The following is a 19,497-nucleotide window of genomic DNA, read 5'->3' as shown; positions in this document are numbered from 1 at the left end:
TTTAGTGGCAAGGGAATATCATTTAAAATGTGTTTTGTACTCCTACTGGGACTTCATATCAGTACCACAAAAAAGCACCAACTAACCAATCAATGGATGTAAGATGGATTTAAGCAGTCATGTTCCCAAGTTGTAACCTTACTGCATCTGATAGTTAATCCTTTTTTATCCAATAGAACTGGAAAATGTATTTCCCTACAACTGTTTGAGATGCTATAAACCAAGTTCTATTTTACAGAAATATTTGTTCATCTGCTGATTTTTGGTGCCTACGAACACACACACACACACACACACACACACACACACACCTATTACTACTCTAGTGCTTTCTTTTTGAAAATATGTGTTGGTTTCTTGGTGCTTCATTCATTTACCTCTCTGTTACAAAAGCTTAAATAAGAGCTTATCTTTGTTATTAGCTCCCCTTACATATACAGTAGCTCCTCTGATTTATAGTTATATTTTTCAATGGCTTCAGTTACTTTCAGTCAACTATAGTCCAAAACTATTATATGAAAAAAATTCCAGGAGTAAACAGTTACATATTTTACACCTAAAACTGTGTGCTATTTTGAGCAGCATGAGGAAATTACCCTATACCTAGTTCAGTATATGAATCATTTCTTTGTCGATCCACACTGGATCCACCACCTCATTTGGCTATTTCTGTTATTGGATTGACTGTCAAAGTAACACAGTATTTTTGTTGAAGTAACCTTTATATTAATAATAATCTCAAAGTTCAGGAGTAGTGACACTAGCAATTTTATTGCAGTATAGCATTTTATTTATATTATATTTATTTTAGTATTAGTTGCTAGTTTTAGTCTTATTATGTCTGATTTGTAACTGAAATGTTATCATAATATATCAATGTAGGAATCATAGCATATTCAGGGTTTGATCATCACTGGATTCTAAGAATCTCAAGGATGAGAAAGGACTAGTTTGGTTTTTGAAACAGATATTTAAAAAGGCTCATCTATGATTGTTGGCTTTCTTTTTTTTTTTTTTTTCTTTCTTTTTTTTGAGGTAGGGTCTCACTTTAGCTCAGGCTGACCTGGAATTCTCTATGTAGTCTCATGGTGGCCTCTATCTCTACCTCCTACCTCTGCCTCCTGAGTGCTGGGATTAAAGGTATGCGTCACCACACCTGGCTATAATTAGCATTTTTAAAGAAGGATATTGCTAAGAATTTTGAAAGCAATATAAATTTAAAATGTAAATATGTGAACACATGGGTTCACAATATTTGATAATAATCTAAAAGGAACTATTAAAGTTTGAATTTCCATATTCATTTTTCAAACCAGTTATTCTATAAGTACTCATCTTGAAAGCTGTTATAGGTGGGTGTGGTAGCACATGCCTTGAATCCCAGCACTTGCAAGGCCAAAAGGATCCTAGTGAGGTTACGGCTATCCTAGAGTAGTTACATAGGTAGTTCCAGGTCAGCCTGGGCTAGAGTGACATCCTGCCTCAAAACAAACAAGCAAGCAAAAACAAGTTGTTACAAAAATATTTTTAAAAGCTTTATGTCTCTAAGCATATTTTTCTTTTAGTATTTTATATTCTTGAAATATTTTAAACATACTTTATAGCCCTTGTGTTCATATATTGTACCTTTGGCAAGTGCAATAACATACTTCTGATCACTACCTTCTTAATATTATTGTCTCACAAAGAAATGGGAAAAAATATTCTTTGATTATAATTTGAGAAAACATATGTTGAATTATAAAGTATGCAAAGCTATTGAGAGACTTTTAGTTAACTTACCAGTTTTGTATCCATGTTTCTCAAATCCTAATGTGCATATGAGCTCCCACAGTGGTTCTTGTGGAAGTGCAGATTTGGGTCGGGTGAGTTTAAGACTGCATTTCTGAATAATGTCAATGCCACCATTCCACTGACTACCCTAAATGGTTCACCTTGTAGTACAAGAGACAGTGAAGTTGAGTGCATCTCAGCCCTTCTTCTGAGTGTGGACTGAGATTCTCAAGTAAGGAGTCTGGATTTGTCAACTGCCTTGGAACTTCTGGTTGCTTAGTATGTTTTTTAATGTATTTTGTTTAGCTCTTTTGACAGCAAATTTGTTTATCAGCAAAGAGGACTTGGGCCAATTGAAGAAGACACCATTCTTGTCATAGATCCAAATAATGCTGCTGTGCTCCAGTCTAGTGGGAAAAATCTGTGAGTTAAATGATTTTTTTCTTATTAAGGCACATACCGCTTATGCTGGATTTAAAAAAAAAAATGCATTTTTGAGTCTTTAGTGTGTTGTAAAGCTGTCCTTAAGAAGGCAAGAGTCTAAAGCCGGGCATGATGGCGCACACCTTTAATCCCAGCCATGAGTTTGAGGCTACCCTGAGACTACATAGTGAATTCCAGGTCAGCCTGGACCAGAGTGAGCCCCTACCTCAAAAAACCAATAATAATAATTATTATTATCATGATTATTATTATTATTATTATTATAAAGAAAGAAAAACAGAAAGAGACTAATTAGGCTATACTTTCTAAATAAGCTACTTTAACTTGAACTGAATATTCTTTAGAATTATCTGAGAGTTCCAAATAATTCTACTCATATAGCAATTGACCATTTGTGGGACATATTTGGAGTCATATTTATTTGATACCTTTGCCCATCTGAAAATGAATAAGAGTAAATTTCAAATATTCTCACCACAAGTTATTTGATATATAGATATATTAGTTTGATTAAAACATCATGGATTGTGTGCACATCTCATGATTTCACATCTTATACATATATATAATGTTAATTTGTCATCCTAAATTTAAATTTCAAAAGATTGCACTGTGATTTGGTGTAGCTAATGCTATTGATGCTCTCCAGGTGATTCTAATATGCAGTCAGGCTTTGACATGTATGTTTAGTGGAGCAAGCTTTTGGTCAGCTGGATCCTCAACAGACAACTACAAACTGAACTACCACCAAACAATCATTGATAAAAATAAAAGGCTTTTCTCTTCCCACCTAAAATTAAATACCATTTTAAAGCAATACCATTTTTAGTTTTCCTTTGCATGCATATGTAAAGCATTTGGCAAGCAAAACAAACAAAAAGAAAGCTTCCAGAGTCATCTGATCCATTGTAACCTGGCGGCTTCCACAGCTATGTCCTTCTCCATCTGCTTAAGCCCAGTGAAGGCCAGCCTTGGAAAGACAGGGAGACACTGCTTCTGGAATAGCAGCTAGTGGAGGTGGAAATAGTGAGACTTGGCATTTTCATACTATTCTCACATGATACATAACAGGCCAACTTCTAATACCATATCTACCACTCTGGGTGAGCCTATCTCTCTGGAACCACGTCCATTAATCAGAAATCATCTCAGAAAGGAATTAAGGATGAAGATGGAACAACTGCAGTTAAGCCACCTTGGAGCCAGCAGTGCAGAGTCAATCCTGAAAGCAAATCACAGCCTTCACTTTCAGTGACCAACATGGAGATCTAGTGGAGCCTATTAGTTAAGATTAAAGTGCTACAAATGTGCCCCCACCCCAGAAAAAAAAAGGAAAATCTCTAGTGCCAGCATCTGCGTTGTGTAGAAGTTGGCACAGAAGCTTGTAGGACTGCCGGGTGTCATTGGACAAGCAAGAACCATGTGTTAACTCTGCCCAGGTTCCTAAAACCTGTGGGCCTCTGTGTGCATCAGCTGCAAGTCTCGTACTCAGATCATCCTGACAGATTTGCTGAATAGTAATCTTCTCTAGAGATTGTCCAGCTCATGCTTCACTGAACCTGGAGGGTCACAACCCTGATCAAAGCTGATATCTTTGTGTTTTATTATCTTTTGTAGCCACTCTCAAAGCTTTGGAGTTACATATTTAATGTTTTCTATTAATATGATACTACATTTCCTTGGAAGACTTTTTAACTGTTCAAATATGGAAATCCAGTATATTTCTCAGGGCAATTTGTTTTATATATATATCTCTAAAGCATTAATATTTATGATATTAGATCTTGATTTTAATTTCATGTTATTTGTGTTGCGTAATAGAGCATTCTTTTTTATTGACAACTTCCATGATTGTAAACAATATCATATCCCATTGTAATTCTCTCCTTACCCTGACTTTCCCCTTTGAAACTCCACTCTCCATCATATCCCCTACTCCTCTCAATCAGTTTCTTTTTTCTTTTGATGTCATGATCTCTTCTTCCTTTTATGATGATCTTATGTAAGTAGTGTCAGGCACTGTGAGGTCATGGATAGCCAGGCCATTTTGTGTCTGGAGGAGCACATTGTAAGGAGTCCTACCCTTCCTGTGGCTCTTACATTCTTTCCAACACCTCTTCTGCAATGGACCCTGAGCCTTGGAAGGTATGATAAAGATATTGCAATGCTGAGCATTCCTCTGTCACTTCTTCTCAGTACCATGGTGCCTTCTGAGTCATCCCAAGGTCAGGAAGGCCCCTGATGATCCCAAAACATTACAGGCCATTGCGTAAGTCCTTGGTTTCATGCCAGGAATAGATGGTAAATCCCTATTGCTGAGGACTCCACATACTTGGGCTGCAAGGTCACTGAGAAATCCTGCCAGAGCTGAGGTGAAAACCTCCTCCATGTCTACCCGCTGACAGAAAGCTGGAAAAAGCCATGCTACATGCAGTTCAAGGGGGGGGGGGGCGGGAGAAATAACCAATGAAGATACTCAACAGTGGACACTGCAAGCCTTATATTTGGCCAGCCAGGCCAAATGAGCCAATGGATGCAATAGTGGTACATCTATTATGGGAAAAACCAACCACCCTCTAATTTGACTGGTGGCCCACTCCATGGGAGAGAATACACCCCTGATACTGAAAACCTACAACAGGGGTAGTCATGAGCCCTCAGGGTGTAATGTCTGTTGCTGTCTGGCAAAATGTATATACTATGCTCACCAAACTGCCCAATAAGCATTTCCCTAATAGAGCATTCTTTATAACAAATAAAATTTTATGTAGGCTGCCCTTATACATTTAATTTGATTGATTAAATGCAGCTGAAGGTTTTTCATAAAGAATTCATCATTATAAGAGATATTATCACTTAATCCATTTTTGGTGGTGTTTTTTTTTTTTTTTTGTTTTTTTGTTTTGTTTTGTTTTGTTTTTTTCTGAGTTAGGGTTTCACTCTAGCTCAAGCTGACCTGGAATTCAGTATATAGTCTCAGTGTGGCCTCAAACTCATGGCGATCCTCTACCTCTGCCTCCCAAGTTCTTGGATTAAAGGTCTGCACTACCACACCTGGCTCATTTTGATGTTTTTTATAATTATACAAATATACATTGATATTATACATGTATACTTATATGCTAATTATAAATAAATGATTCTCTTGTGTGCTTGAATAAATATAATTAAGATACTTTTATTTTTATTTTATTTTATTACTTTGGTTTTACAGGTTTTACTTGCCACATGGATTGAGTATAGATAAAGATGGAAATTACTGGGTCACGGATGTAGCTCTCCATCAGGTAATCTTCCAATTTGTCAGTATATTCAAATAAAAGCTAAGCCGGGCATGGTGGTGCATGCCTTTGATTCCAGCACACTAGAGGCAGAGTTAGGAGGATTGCCATGAGTTTAAGGATAGTCTGAGACTACAATAGTGAATTCTAGGTCAGCCTGGGCTAGAGTGAGATCCTATCTCAGAAAACAAAATTAGTTAATTAATTAATTTAAAAAGAAGCTAAGATGGTTAAGCTTTCAAAGTGCTTTGGAATTCCCTGGGTCTTTTCCTATGACTCAAGAAGTTGATAACAAAATATAAGTTGATAACAGGACAATGGAACAGTCATGTCTTAGTTCAGCCTACTAGAAGAAATCCATAGACTCGCTGGCCTATCAACAGAAGAAAATCATTTCTCATAGGTCTAGAGCCTAGACAGCTAAGATCAAGGAACCAGCATAGTAGGGTGATGAAGGCTGTCTTGCAGATGAGCATCTTCTCATTGTATCCTCACATGTATACATTTATGTACAATAAAACAGAATAGTTGTTATTTTGTGACATCATTTATTTTAGTCACAAAATAGTCCTAAGGTTGTTTTCTACCACAAAGTAAGCTTGTAAAATATAATGTTGGTGGCATAGAACTAGGAAGAATGGGAAAAAGAAGCCTCACTCTCACTCTTAGTTATGAGTTATTAAGGTGTTTTCTTAACAATCTTTAGCTATAAGCTCAGTAAACACCCTTTTATTTATGTACTATCTGAAGGTCATTGTCATATTATCTAAGGAAAGACAGAAAGGTAGTTGAGGTGGATAAAAAGGAGATCCACATACAAGTAACAGTGTTCATTATGTATTAACTGGATGGCATTAAGTAAACCACTTAATCTCTATGTGTCTAATTATCAATTTAGGGAATCAGATCAGATGGTTTCTAGGATCCAATCTGGGTCTTCACGTTATTTGCTTTTAAATAAGCCTTTTGGTCTGTAACTGCTTATTCAAGTGTTTGTCATCATGTGGGTGCCAATAGTCATGAGAAGCAGGTAAGGGTTTTACTCTTTTTCAAACAGGTATTCAAGCTGAATCTAAACCATAAAGAAGGACCTCTCTTAGTCCTGGGAAGGAGCATGCAACCAGGCAGCGACCAAAATCACTTCTGCCAACCAACTGACGTGGCTGTGGATCCCAGCACTGGAGCCATCTACGTGTCAGATGGTTACTGTAATAGTCGGATTGTGCAGTTTTCACCAAGTGGAAAGTTCATCACACAATGGGGAGAAGGTATCCAATTGGGCTCTTGATCTCTGATTGTAATTCTGACAAACTATGACCTGGACCATGACCTTGGCCACTCCTCACATTCTTTAGGGTATGAAGAAAACAAGGTCATTGTATGTAACCAGTTGGCTTAGTCACCACGCACACACACACACACATTCCCTTTCTTAATTTTTTAATTTAATTTTTTATGTTGAATAATTAACAACTTCCATGATTGTAAATAATATCCCATGGTAATTCCCTCCCCCCCACCCACTTTCCCCTTTGAAACTCCATCATATCCTCTCCCCCTCTCAATCAGTCTCTTTTATTTTGATGTCATCATCTTTTCTTCCTATTATTTTGATGGTCGTGTATAGGTAGTATCAGACGCTGTGAGGTCATGAATAGCCAGGCCATTTTGTGTCTGGAGGAACACATTGTAAGAACTCCTACCCTTCCTTTGGCTTTTACATTCTTTCCAACACCTCTTCCACAATGGACCCTGAGCCTTGGAAGTTGTGATAGAGATATTGCAGTGCTGAGCACTCCTCTGTCACTTCTTCTCAGCACCGTGGTGCCTTCTGAGTCATTGCAAGGTCACTGCCATCTGAAAAGAGAAAATTCTCTAACAAGAAAGTGAGAGTAGCATTAAGATATGGGTATGAGCATTAAGAGAAGAGCTTCTTGGGCAGATTGATTAGCATAGTATATACATTTAGCCAGACAACAACAGACATTACACCCCTAGGGCTCATGACTACCCCTGTTGTAGGTTTTCAGTATCAGGGGTGTATGCTCTTCCATGGAGCAGGCCTCCAGTCAAATTAGAGAGCAGTTGGTTCCCCACAAACAGATGTGCCACTTTTGTACCTATTGGCTCATTTGACCTGTTTGGCCTGACATAAGTTTTGCAGTGTCCACTGTGGAGTATCTTCACTGGTGAGTTCTCTCTCTCCCATTGAGCTGCATGCAGTGTGGCTTTTTCCAGCTTTCTGTCAGCTGGTATACATGGAGGAGGTTTAAGGGAAAATAATGTTTCCAGTAAAAACTGTCCAAATAGAAAATCTGTCATGTGTTTGTGGGTCGTATGTATGATATAACAGACTAAATATAAACATTTCTTGGTGTTCTGTCATAAATTTTGAGTTATAAAATTATAGAATCAGACAGTGGATAAATTCATAAATGACATATCTGAGACTTTTCTTTGTTTTGTAGAGTCTTCAGAGAGCAATCCTAAGCCAGGCCAATTTCGTGTTCCTCATAGCTTGGCACTTGTGCCCCATTTGGGCCAACTGTGTGTGGCAGACAGAGAAAATGGGCGGATCCAGTGTTTTAAAACTGACAACAAAGAATTTGTGAGAGAGATCAAGCATGCATCATTTGGAAGAAATGTATTTGCAATTTCATATGTTCCAGGTATTTCATCTTTTTGTGTGTTTTGTTATACAATATTCTACTCTTTAAAGTGGTTTTCCTTATCTGAATGTGTTTTGATCATTTTTAATAGGATAAAAATGCATTATATACCAAATCTTGAAGTTGTCTTAAATATGTTCCCACACTATAAATTATTTTCAACTTAAATGTCACTATTTTATTCCTTTTGCAAAAAGAGTTAACAGCTATTTGTATTGGGTTTTAAAATGTTCCCAAACATTCATCTTTCTTTAATTATGATCATATGTTCTAGTTATTAAATGATTAATATTGTCTTCACACATCATCAACAGATGGTATATGTCTGACAAAATTAGCATTGAAAATTCTGCTGTTTCACATTTGTTAAAATGTGCTGGCCAACTTTTAAAATAAGATAAATATGTAAAATAAGGGAGGTTTATATCTTCATGCAAGGAGAAACAACCAATTTTTGATTTCTTTCTCATTTTCATATAGCTTTTAATGACTTTAAAATTTTCCAAGGAGACTTGAAAAATAGTCCGAACTTATAAAATAAGATATACATAATTAGAATGTAAACCAGCATTTAAATAAATGCTGAGCAACTTAATAATCTAAAAACTTCTTTATTAACAAAGATATAGTGCTAGAAATATTGCTTACTGGTTAAGGTATTTGCCTGAAAAGCCAAAAATTCTCAATTCAGTTCCTCAGGATCCACGTAAGCCAGATGTATAAGGTAATGCATCTGAAGTTCATTGTAGTAGCTGGAGGCCCTGGTGCACCCATTCTGTCTCTGTCTTTCTGCCTCTTTCTCTCAAATAAATAAAAATAAGCACACACACATATGCATATGTATATGTATGTATGCACAAACACACACAGACTGACATTATAGTAATCATAGATATTATATTTTTTCAAAAGATTTGCTACACCAGAATAACTGTCTTGAATAACTTGGCTTTTCACTATTCCTTCTTAGGGTACCTATATTACATCTATATCTATATGTCAATATATGTATATATCAATAACTATGTATTCCTGATTTTCACTGGCCTCCTAAGTAGATCAGACCTCCCAGTCTCTGATTTTCTTATTACAATGAAGTTAGTCCTCTGACTTGTTTGCCCCAAATCTGGTTAACTCTGGAGGCAACATTTACTAAGTATTTTATATGTAAATTTTGTTAGAAATTGTAAAGACAAAGTTGACCTTCAATATGAAAGCTTATCTTAATCCATATTTCCAGGCTTGCTCTTTGCCGTGAATGGGAAGCCTTACTTTGGGGAACAAGAACCTGTGCAAGGATTTGTGATGAACTTTTCCAGTGGAGAAATTATAGATGTCTTCAAGCCAGTACGCAAGGTATTTACATGCATTATCTACATTTCAATTTTAACAAAAATTATATTAGTGCATGAATAATGACATTGCTTTGTACTTGGACTTATAAAAAAAAACTTAGAGGATATGATAAATTTCTTAGCTGAATTGACAGCAGTATCCTATTGTGGTATTTTATTTAAAATAACTTGCCTTTTCCTAAATCATTATTATTTTCAAATGAAAAAAAGTTTCCCTGGGGTGGGGAGATGCCTGAAAAGTTAAAGGCACTTTCTTCCGAAGCCTGCTGGCCCAGGTTCAATTCCCCAGTACCCACATAAAGCCAGATGCACAAAATGGCACATTTGTCTGGCATTCTTTTGTTTGGTGCGTCCATATTCATTCATTCATTCTCTCACACACACATAATAATAATATTTTTAGAGAGAGCGAGAATGGGCACACCAGGGCTTCTAGCCACTGCAAACAAACTCCAGACGCATGTGCCACGATGAGCATCTGGCTTATGTGGGACCTGGAGAATCAAACCTCGGTCCTTAGTCTTTGCAGGCATGCACCTTAACTGCTAAGCCATCTCTCCAGCCCCAATAATAATATTTTTAATCAGTCTTCCCTTGTCCATAGTCTTTAAAAATATTCACCCATATGCAGTTGTATGTTTGCAGTAGACTTTGAATATAATAGATACATTAAGTACACTATAGGTGGCACACCAAAATAGGTAGCTGATAGACAAACAGATTGTTGGATAGAGTGATGGATGATGATGATGATAGATAAGTAGGTAGATAGATAGATAGATAGATAGATAGATAGATAGATAGATAGATAATTGATGGATGGATGGATAGATATATAGATAGATGGGAGATGAATTATTTTCCTTGTTTCATTGAAGTAGTAAAGATACTATATGTTAAGTGTACCTTATTGTTCTTCTTCAGTAGAAACCTTATTTACTTTTATTATTGCTAAGATGTTACTAAGTGACAAGAGTTCAGAATAGCACTTCCTGGGATTTATTCAAGTTCTAAAGACTGGGTTAGGCAGGAAGTTAAAGGCCTATTTTCCTTCATGTGACGTGTCACCACATACTCTAACAGTGTTTTGACATGCACGCTGAATGTGATTAAGTGCCCCAGTAAACTTCACCTGCACTGGAATTTCCAGGGTAACCAGAGTGCTGAACACACTACAGAACTACATTTTGTGTATATCAGTGTGTTTAAAAAAAAAAAAAAAAAAACCAGCCTGCCAAAATGCTCAAAAAGTTATTTTTCAAAATATGCAAGTATTTATTTACTTGGATCAAAATACAGTTATCATAACCCACTGCTCAAAATAGGTCTTGATACCATAATTTTTACACTTTTGTTAAGAAACTAAGTTTGCTAAATTAAAAAAGGAAGAATTTTTAAAATGCTCTAATACTTTGGCAATAAGATTGTAAAAGGACAGATGATCTGGGTCTTATCAGCTTTCATCCCAGGCATTATATTGGATTCTGAGGACATAATCAAGTGCAAAGGAGCACAGCCTCTTCCTCAGTGGAGCTTTTGGAAGAGTAACAGCATCTGAATCAAACCTTAGGGAATATGAACCTAAGATTAATTCATGGATTGTTTTATTTGGGTATCCTTTGTTTTTACAATAAGTAATCACATGCCAAATCCTAGCATCTATTAGAAGGAAAATTGTTGCTTTGAAAATATATTTTTTGACCCCAAAGTGATTCATACCCTCATTGATTATCTATTCTTCACGGCTATATCCCTTTGAGCTAACTTCCTTATATTTACTTATAAAAGAAGCAAGAAGCTTCACTTGCTTTCAGGTATTCACTTTGCATAGCAGAATGTTTGCCTTTCTGGTTCTTTTAATGGTTATGTGCTGTGTCTAGGTTATTACAATTTAATTAAAATATGCAATTATAAATCAAAACCAAGTGCTAAGTCTTACTCTTGTAAGAATTCAAATAGATCTGAATTAAAATTTCAGAAAGCACTTTTCCTTAACATCAGCAGTCACCAGACATCCAGTCCACTGATGACTGAGTCACAATATGAGGGTCAATACAGCAAATGTGAAAAGAGAGCCTCACTCCAATATGTACTTGTTTCTTTGTTTGTTTTTGTTTCCTTTCAGTAAATAAGACTTGTTAATATGCCAAAACAGAAAATTGCACTGATTCAATAAAGTGAGGATGATTTAGGAATCTGTCAGAATTTTTATTTAATTAGGTAGTCATCTTAAAGATTAAATTTGGATCCAAGAAATAATATAGATTTTGACTCATTGTTAAGTCAAGTTTTACACTGTATGTTTGGTCATACCAATTGCTGATTTACTCACATTTATTCACTTTGAATTTAGATATTTAGACTATTTAGATATGTTTATATCTGAATGTTTGATCACCATGTTACCACGCAAGGAAAATGAGACAGTAAGACCTATAAAGACAGTTCTGTGGAATGCTGTTAAAAATATATATATATATAAATGAGCTAGAGAAATGATGCAGTAAAGTATTTGTCTCACAGCATGAGGATGTGAGTTCGATTCCCAGTACCCATGTAAAAATACCAAGCATGGTAACCTGTGTCTATAATCCCAGTATTGCTGAGGTCAAGATAGGAGGATGGCGTGGCTCATCAGCCAGATTTTTATTTGCCAAACGGATGAGCTTCAAGCCAGTGAGAGACCATGTCTCAATGGAGATGGATAGAATTCTTGAGGACGACACCCCAAGTTGTCCTCTGCTCTTCACATGCACATGTACACAGATACCTGCACGTACATACGCATGCAATCCCATGTACATGAAAATGCATACACAAGCACATGCCAGAAAAAGAAAGTTTGGGGACTGGGGATATAGCTCAGTTGTAGAACATTTGCTGAGCATGCATGAGGCCCTAGGTTTAACCTTCAGTACTGAAACTCAAAGCTGTGAGGGTAAAGTACACATAAGTCACATCCCAGTTCGAATGCAAGGGGCAACATGTGGTCCCTCATCATATGCTTTCACACATAACACCCCCCCATCAAATTGGACTTTTGGTCTTTCATGTGCAAAGACATACATGTAGAAGAAGATGAGAATCTTTCCTACCCCTTTATAACAACAACAAGAGGAGCAGTGTGCCTAGTCTCATGATTTTCTTGAACCTTCACAATGGATGTTAAAATTATAAGATTTGGAAATATTGAAGTAAAAGAAACACACATGAACTACTTATCCAAAGCGACAGTAAAGAGTACACATAAGGGCTGGAGAGATGGCTTAGCAGTCAAGGGGCTTGCCTGTGAAGCCTATGGACCAAAGTTCCATTCCCCAGTACCCATGTAAGCCAGACGCACAAGGTGGCACATGCATTTGGAATTCATTTGAAGTGGCTACACGCCCTGGCCCTGGCCTGCCTATTCTCTCTCAATCTGTCTCTTTCTCTCTACCTCTGCCCCTTAAATAAATAAATAAGTAAATTTTTAATTTTGTTTTTATTTGAAAGAGAGAGAGAATTAGCATGCCAGGGCCTCAGCCACTGAAATGGAACTCCAGATGCTTACACCACCTAGTGGACATGGGCAACCTTGTGCTTGTTTTGCTGTTGCACATCTGGCAGATATGGGATCTGGAGAGTTGATCATGGGTCCTTAGGCTTTGCATGCAGGTGCCTTAACTGCTAAGCTATCTCTCCAACTCTTAAAAAATACTTTTACGAAGAGTATATGTGATCTTAAATCCAAATCTTTCTGACTCTAAAATGTTTAACCTTTTAATCTTGAGGTATGAATACATATGCAAAGGCTGTTGAGAGTGGGGACGTGTTGAGGCTGGAGACCAGGACTACATACAGATAGAGCAAGCACGCCACCACAGAGCTACACTCTCACCTCCTGTAGCTATATTTAAGTCAGAACATAAACACACTGAAACTTCTTATAAAAACTATTAAGCCGGGGCCTGGAGAGATGGTTTAGTGGTTAAGGCACTTGCATACAAAGCCAAAAGACCCAGGTTTGATTCCCCAGGACCCATGTAAGCCACATAAGCACAAGGTATCACATGCTTCTGGAGTTTTTTGCAGTGCTAGAGGCCCTGGTGTGCCCATTCTCTCCCTCGCTCCCTCTCTCCTTCCCTCCCTCTCCCTCTCTCTCTTAAATAAAAATAAAATTTAAAGCAAAACTATTAAGCTGGACATGATGGCACACACCTTTAATCCCAGCACTTGGGAGGCAGAAATAGGTGAGTTCCATCCTAAGACTGCATAGTGAATTCCAGATCAGCAAGACCCTACCTCAAATATATATAAATACACGTGTGTGTGTGTGTGTGTGTGTGTGTGTGTGTGTGTGTGTGTGTATCTCAAAAATAAGTACTGTTAAGCCTTATGGTTCTGTTGCAACAAACATAGTTTTGATCTTGAGTGGCTCAAAAATTCCTGATGAAATGTTAATATAAGATGTTTGAGGCCCAGACATTCTTCACCATGTGTCAAAAGAAGATGCTGTCATTCTTTTTTCCTGTCAGTTTTATTTTGTGAGAGAAAAAAAAGAGTTTGCAAGCCCAGACTATAGAATCTTCATATCAGTCCCACTTTGAAAATAGAAAGGTTTTCCTTAAATATCCATAGCATTAAATTTTATGTTTCAAATCTGCACCATTGTGATGTTTTTCTACCAGAAAATATGCAGTATCTCTTACAACTATGTTTTATGAGAAGTTCTTTCTGAGAACTCTTCCGTAGAACAATAGTGACCTGTATTTCTCAAGTCTATAGCCACTCACAGCTGACCCCAAAATCATGATTAATGCTTCATGACAGTCCTGTGAGGTTTCAACATGGCAACATTTTGATCTTTGGCTCTCTAGCCTCTGCACATTTATCACCAGATCATTTGAGAGTATGAAGAAATTATACTTTCTGGCATGGCTATTTCATCTCTTCTTTTCTACATTACAAAAAATTTTGGCAGTTTCTGAAGCATGGTAGCTTTCATGTTCAAAACATGAACTCTTCAAGTAGGACCTCATCAGTGCCCTTTGTACTCAGCAAACCAAAGTTGTCATATACTGGCTGATAAAACTGTAGCCTAGATAGTGTTTCTTTTGAGAACTATGTATTCATGGAGGCCTGCTGACCTCAAAAGTGAAAGAAATTGTCCAGAGCCAGCATGAGGGCCTGGGACACATGTGGAGGCTTAGTAGACAGATGAAAATGTCAACAGCACAGTATTTCAAAGCTACTCTTCAAGGAATTTATTTAGAGACCCTGAGAAAGTTACATAAAATGCTCCTGGCACCTTATTCCTCATGATGCTAACTGAAGAAAATATATTCAAATGCACAGTACCTATGTTAGACACATAACACCTAGTATCAGGAGGTGTCACTTAATTTTCAGACTGAAAATATTTAAAACACTGAACTTTGAGAATATGAGATCCCATGCCATTTCCTGTCTTCTAGTGCAAATGTTGGAAATAATGAAGATGATCTGAATCTTTGAAAAAATTAACAATTCCCCTTACCAGTGCTATTCAAATGGCTTTAATCTAACACAATAGCTAGATAAGAATAAAAACAAAATTATTCCTGATCCTTTTGACTTACATAGGCTTGGAAAAACAACTTTGATAGTGGTAAGAAGATAGAAGATACATACAAGGGAGAGAGAAGCATGAATGTGGCTTGGCCAGCAAGCTTTACACGTTTTACATCGCAGGACCCCGGCCCTTGGGATAGTGCCACTGACAGCCCGGGTGGGCTCTCCCACCTCAGCTGACTGAATTGGGAAGATATCTCACAGATTTGATCAGGGTTTTGTTTCAATAGTGATGCTAAATTCTGTCAAGTTGGCAAACAGAGATTACCCATAACAAGTCTACCCCCTGTCAACCTGACACTCAAACGTGATGCTTTTAAACCATAACCTCCCACCCCTTGTTTCCACAGGTTCCTGGCCATCTCACAATACAAAATGCATTAAGCATCACTTTAAAAGTCCTCATAGTCTTTACCAATTTCAGTACTGTTTAAAAAATTTAAATATATTTCTTTTGAGACTCAGGAAAACTCTTTGCTTTAAGTTCTTATTTATAACTCTGTACGTATAGACAATATACCTTGATCATAATCCCCTTCCATCACCCTTTCTTTTCTCCCCTTCACAGAATCCCTTCTATCCAACTAGTCTGTTTTCTATTTTGATGTCATAATTTCTCCTTCCTATTATGTAGGTATTATATAGGTAGCATCAGCCTCTATGAGGTCATTAATACCAAAGTAAAGCCGACACTTAACTGTGAGCTCCTATAACATTTTAAAATGAGTTTCACATGTCCAACATGCATGTACAAAGTAAACATTCCCTCCCTAAAATGGAGGAATAGGGGGCACACCAGGAAAGACGACCAAAACCAGGCTGAAACCTAGCAGGGAAAAACAGCAAAACTTTCATCTCCATTTCTGAGATTTGGGACTTCTGATGATATCTTCTGGTCTCCAAAATGCTTGGGTGGCTACACTCCTCCAGCTTTGCTGCCTGTACAGCCTTCCATGGGCTGCACCTGTCCTGAGGCCACAACTGTCCTTGGTGGATGTCCCTTGCATGGTCCTGGCATCTGTAATATTCTGAGGTACCCACTGAAACTTAAGTTTCACCTTTATAGCTTCACACAGAAGCCTCACGGGCCTTCTTGCTAGAACTTCAACCCTGACTCACATTGCCTAATCTCTGTAGTTCTCTGGAATCATGGTTCAATACTACATGAATTCCATGTTGCATCTTTCATTCTTCCAAAACAAGCATGACATAGACCATGCACCCAAGTTCTACTACCAGCTATGGGTAAAGCAAGGATTTGGACCACAGTTCAGCAGTTCTGTATGCTGACCTTGGAAAGCATAGCCCTCCTTCAGATTTTTTCCTTCAAGCTTTTTCCTTTCAATAATTCACATTCTTCATTCTTCCAATTTTGAGATTACAGTGGGTTGAATCTGCCCTTAAGGCACCTTTCCTAATGCCCCAATGCAGAGGAGCACACTTATCTTTAGTGTTTGTATGTACTTTAACATTTCTAGCTGAAGCAACTGTACTCTCTGGGTCTGGGAATTTAATTTTCCTTATATTTCTTTCGATGCCAAATGTTTTGTTTCGTATCTTCTCCACATCTTGCTCCATTTCATTGTAGATCTGGATCAGGACAGCTATAAGAAGCTATTCCACAAATTCAGTGCCATTCTGCTTTGAAATTTCTTCCACCACACTCATTAGTCTATTACTTCATTCAACTCCATTCAAGTTTCAAGCATTCACGCAGAATGTACCCCAATTTTTAATTCTAGCATATCACATGCACTGCCTCTAGCACAGATCGTAAAACCTCATAAGCTGAGCATCCATAGTTACATTTCCCTCAATATTCTGGCCTTTTGAACCCCCACCAAAATGGCCCATTAAGCTCTGCTTACAATATTGTAAGGCTTCTCAAGTCCAAATGTCCAAATCCTTATATATTCCTTTCACAAACCAGTTCCAAAAGAAACACATGGTCAGGTTAATCCCAGAAATAGCTCCATTTCTCAGTGCTAATTTTCTGTATCAGTTGTTTTCTCATTGCTGTGAACAAATAACTGATGAGAAGCAGCTTAGGGAAACAAAGAGTTTACTTTGGCTTGCAGTTCTGAAGGGAAGTTCACCATGGTGAGAAGGCATGGCAGGAGCAAGAAACCCTCATCACATGTCACATTAACTGACATGAAGAATAGAGAGATGAATGCTGCATTCTCATCTAGCTTTCTCCTTTTTATACAGTCCAGGAACCGAGCCCAATGGGATGGCACCACCCATAGTTAGGTGGAGTCTGCCCTTCTCAACTAAGCTAATTTAGAAAATCCTTCACAGCCATAACCAAAGGTTTGTTTCCATGGTGATTCTAAATCCTGTCAAGGTGATAACCATAGGATAGCAATGGCAAAAACCAAATAAACATATATAGGAAAAAATAGCTGGGGAGATGGCTCAGTGATTAAAGGTGTTTGTTGCAAAGCCTGCCAGCGAGGGTTTAATTCTCCAGTACCCATATAAAGCCAGTTTTACAGCTCTGACCAGAATAGTCCATCAAGCTGTACTTACAGCACTGCAAGGCATCTCTTAGGCCAAGGTTTCAACTCCTTCCACATTCCTCTTGAAAATCAGCTCCAAAAGACCAAAGGCACACAGTCAGGTGTCTAGCAGCAATCCCACTCTTTGGTACCACTTTCCTGTTGCAGTCTGGTTCACATTGCTGGTAGAAATCACCCAACCAAGAGCAGCTTCTGGGTAAAAGAGGTTTATTTTGGCTTACAGGCTCAAGGGGAAGCTCCACGATGGCAGGGGAAAGCGAAGGCATGAGCAGAGGGTGGACATCAACCCCTGGCCATCATAAGGGGGACCACAGGAAGATGTAGCAAACACTGGCATTGGGAGACTGGCTATAACACCCATAAGCCCACCCCCAACAATACACTCCCTCCAGGAAGCATTAATTCCCAAATATCCATCAGCTGGGAACCTAGCAGTCAGAACACCTAAGTTTATGGGGGACACCTGACTCAAACTACCACACCATTCTAATGTTTCTTTTGTTTTGGCAGCATTTTGATATGCCTCATGATATTGTTGCTTCTGAAGATGGGACTGTGTACATTGGAGATGCTCACACAAACACCGTGTGGAAATTCACCCTGGCTGAAAGTATGTTTGTTACAGTTTCTTTGTCTACATTTATCTACATCTTTGTGTACATCTATCCCTGTTTATTTTTAAATATTTTAAAAACGTTTGCATTTTCTTCTTTTTTAATGACAGAAGTAGGAAATCAAGATATAAGGCAGTTGTTGGGTTTATTTGGGGTTTGGTGATGCATCTCAGTGGTAGAACACTTCTCTAGAACCTATGAGTTCAATTTCCAACAGTATAAAAACAGAGAGGGAGGGAGATTGATTCCATTTGGTAACTATTTCAGGGAATTTCAAGGATTAAATTAATTTTTAAAAGAGAGAGAGAAAGATCATTCTTTTTTGTTGGCAGCTATATTCCTCTTTCCAGAGATACTCCACAGGAAATTCTTGATGCATGAAACAGTGTCTGTTACATTAAAAGCCAGAGTTAAATCCAGCTTGTTTCCAGAAGGAAGAGATGGCTTTGACAATATAGAGAGAGGGTCAACTTGTTTTCTATAAGGCTTTACACCATGGCTCTTTAGCTCTTAGTGGTTGTTGAGCGTCTACAGACTCCAGTATCCTTGTCAGATACATCTTGCCATACACATGGAACATTTTTGCGCTTTGTTTAGGACTCAGTTTTCCTCAAATACTGAACTTCTCTGTTTTTATTTACCTCAGAGTTTTGGCTGGAGACAGATTTGTTCTGTCAGTGTCCAGCCAGCTAGTATGCTGGTGTCGGAATCTTCTAACTTCAACTCAGATATCATTTCTGGTTCCTTGAAAGTATGCTAAACTAGCACTGATTTCAAGCTTAAAAAAAAACTTAAGTTTTCTGAAGAAAAGGGCAATAAATGTTCCATTAATCATAAACCTTAATTCCAAGAGATATTAAAAATATTTGAGAGAAAGACGCAGATGCATAGAGAGAATGGGTAAATGGGTGCACCAGGGCCTCTAGTCACTGCAAATGAACTCCAGATGCATGCACCACTTTGTACATCTGGCTTATGTGGCTACTGAGTCCTTAGGCTTCACAAGCAAATACCTTAACCACTAAGCCATCTATTCAGCCCCAGAGATGCTTCTTAAATATAGTAGTGTCTAAACAACAGGAAAAGGTTAGGATAAGGAAAAGAATTGATGATGATAAACTTGAGGTATCAACAGCAACAGATAGTATTGGGTAAAAGACATGAAAATTCGATGGAGAAAAAGATTATAATTACAAAGAGTAAAGTATGTCATAACAAGGAAAGAAAACAAATCACTGAACAAAAACGTA

General features: G+C 37.7%; 1 protein-coding gene across 8 annotated transcripts in view; it reads left to right on the top strand.

Moving 5' to 3' along the window:
• Pam (peptidylglycine alpha-amidating monooxygenase) overlaps window positions 1-19,497 on the top strand; it is a 192,280-nt gene that overhangs the window by 157,459 nt on the left and 15,324 nt on the right. For all 8 annotated transcript variants that reach the window (XM_045132249.1, XM_045132247.1, XM_045132246.1 and 5 more), the window contains 6 exons: window positions 2,080-2,196; window positions 5,432-5,504; window positions 6,556-6,766; window positions 7,967-8,167; window positions 9,408-9,523; window positions 18,144-18,243. In XM_045132249.1, the coding sequence (XP_044988184.1) occupies window positions 2,080-2,196; window positions 5,432-5,504; window positions 6,556-6,766; window positions 7,967-8,167; window positions 9,408-9,523; window positions 18,144-18,243 (818 nt within the window). The remainder of the gene's footprint in view (window positions 1-2,079; window positions 2,197-5,431; window positions 5,505-6,555; window positions 6,767-7,966; window positions 8,168-9,407; window positions 9,524-18,143; window positions 18,244-19,497) is intronic.

This window comes from Jaculus jaculus, chromosome 13 (assembly GCF_020740685.1).
Source record: "Jaculus jaculus isolate mJacJac1 chromosome 13, mJacJac1.mat.Y.cur, whole genome shotgun sequence".
Taxonomy (NCBI): domain Eukaryota; kingdom Metazoa; phylum Chordata; class Mammalia; order Rodentia; family Dipodidae; genus Jaculus; species Jaculus jaculus.
The sequence above is the reverse complement of the archived record's forward strand: the minus strand, read 5'-3'. Positions and strand labels throughout refer to the sequence as shown.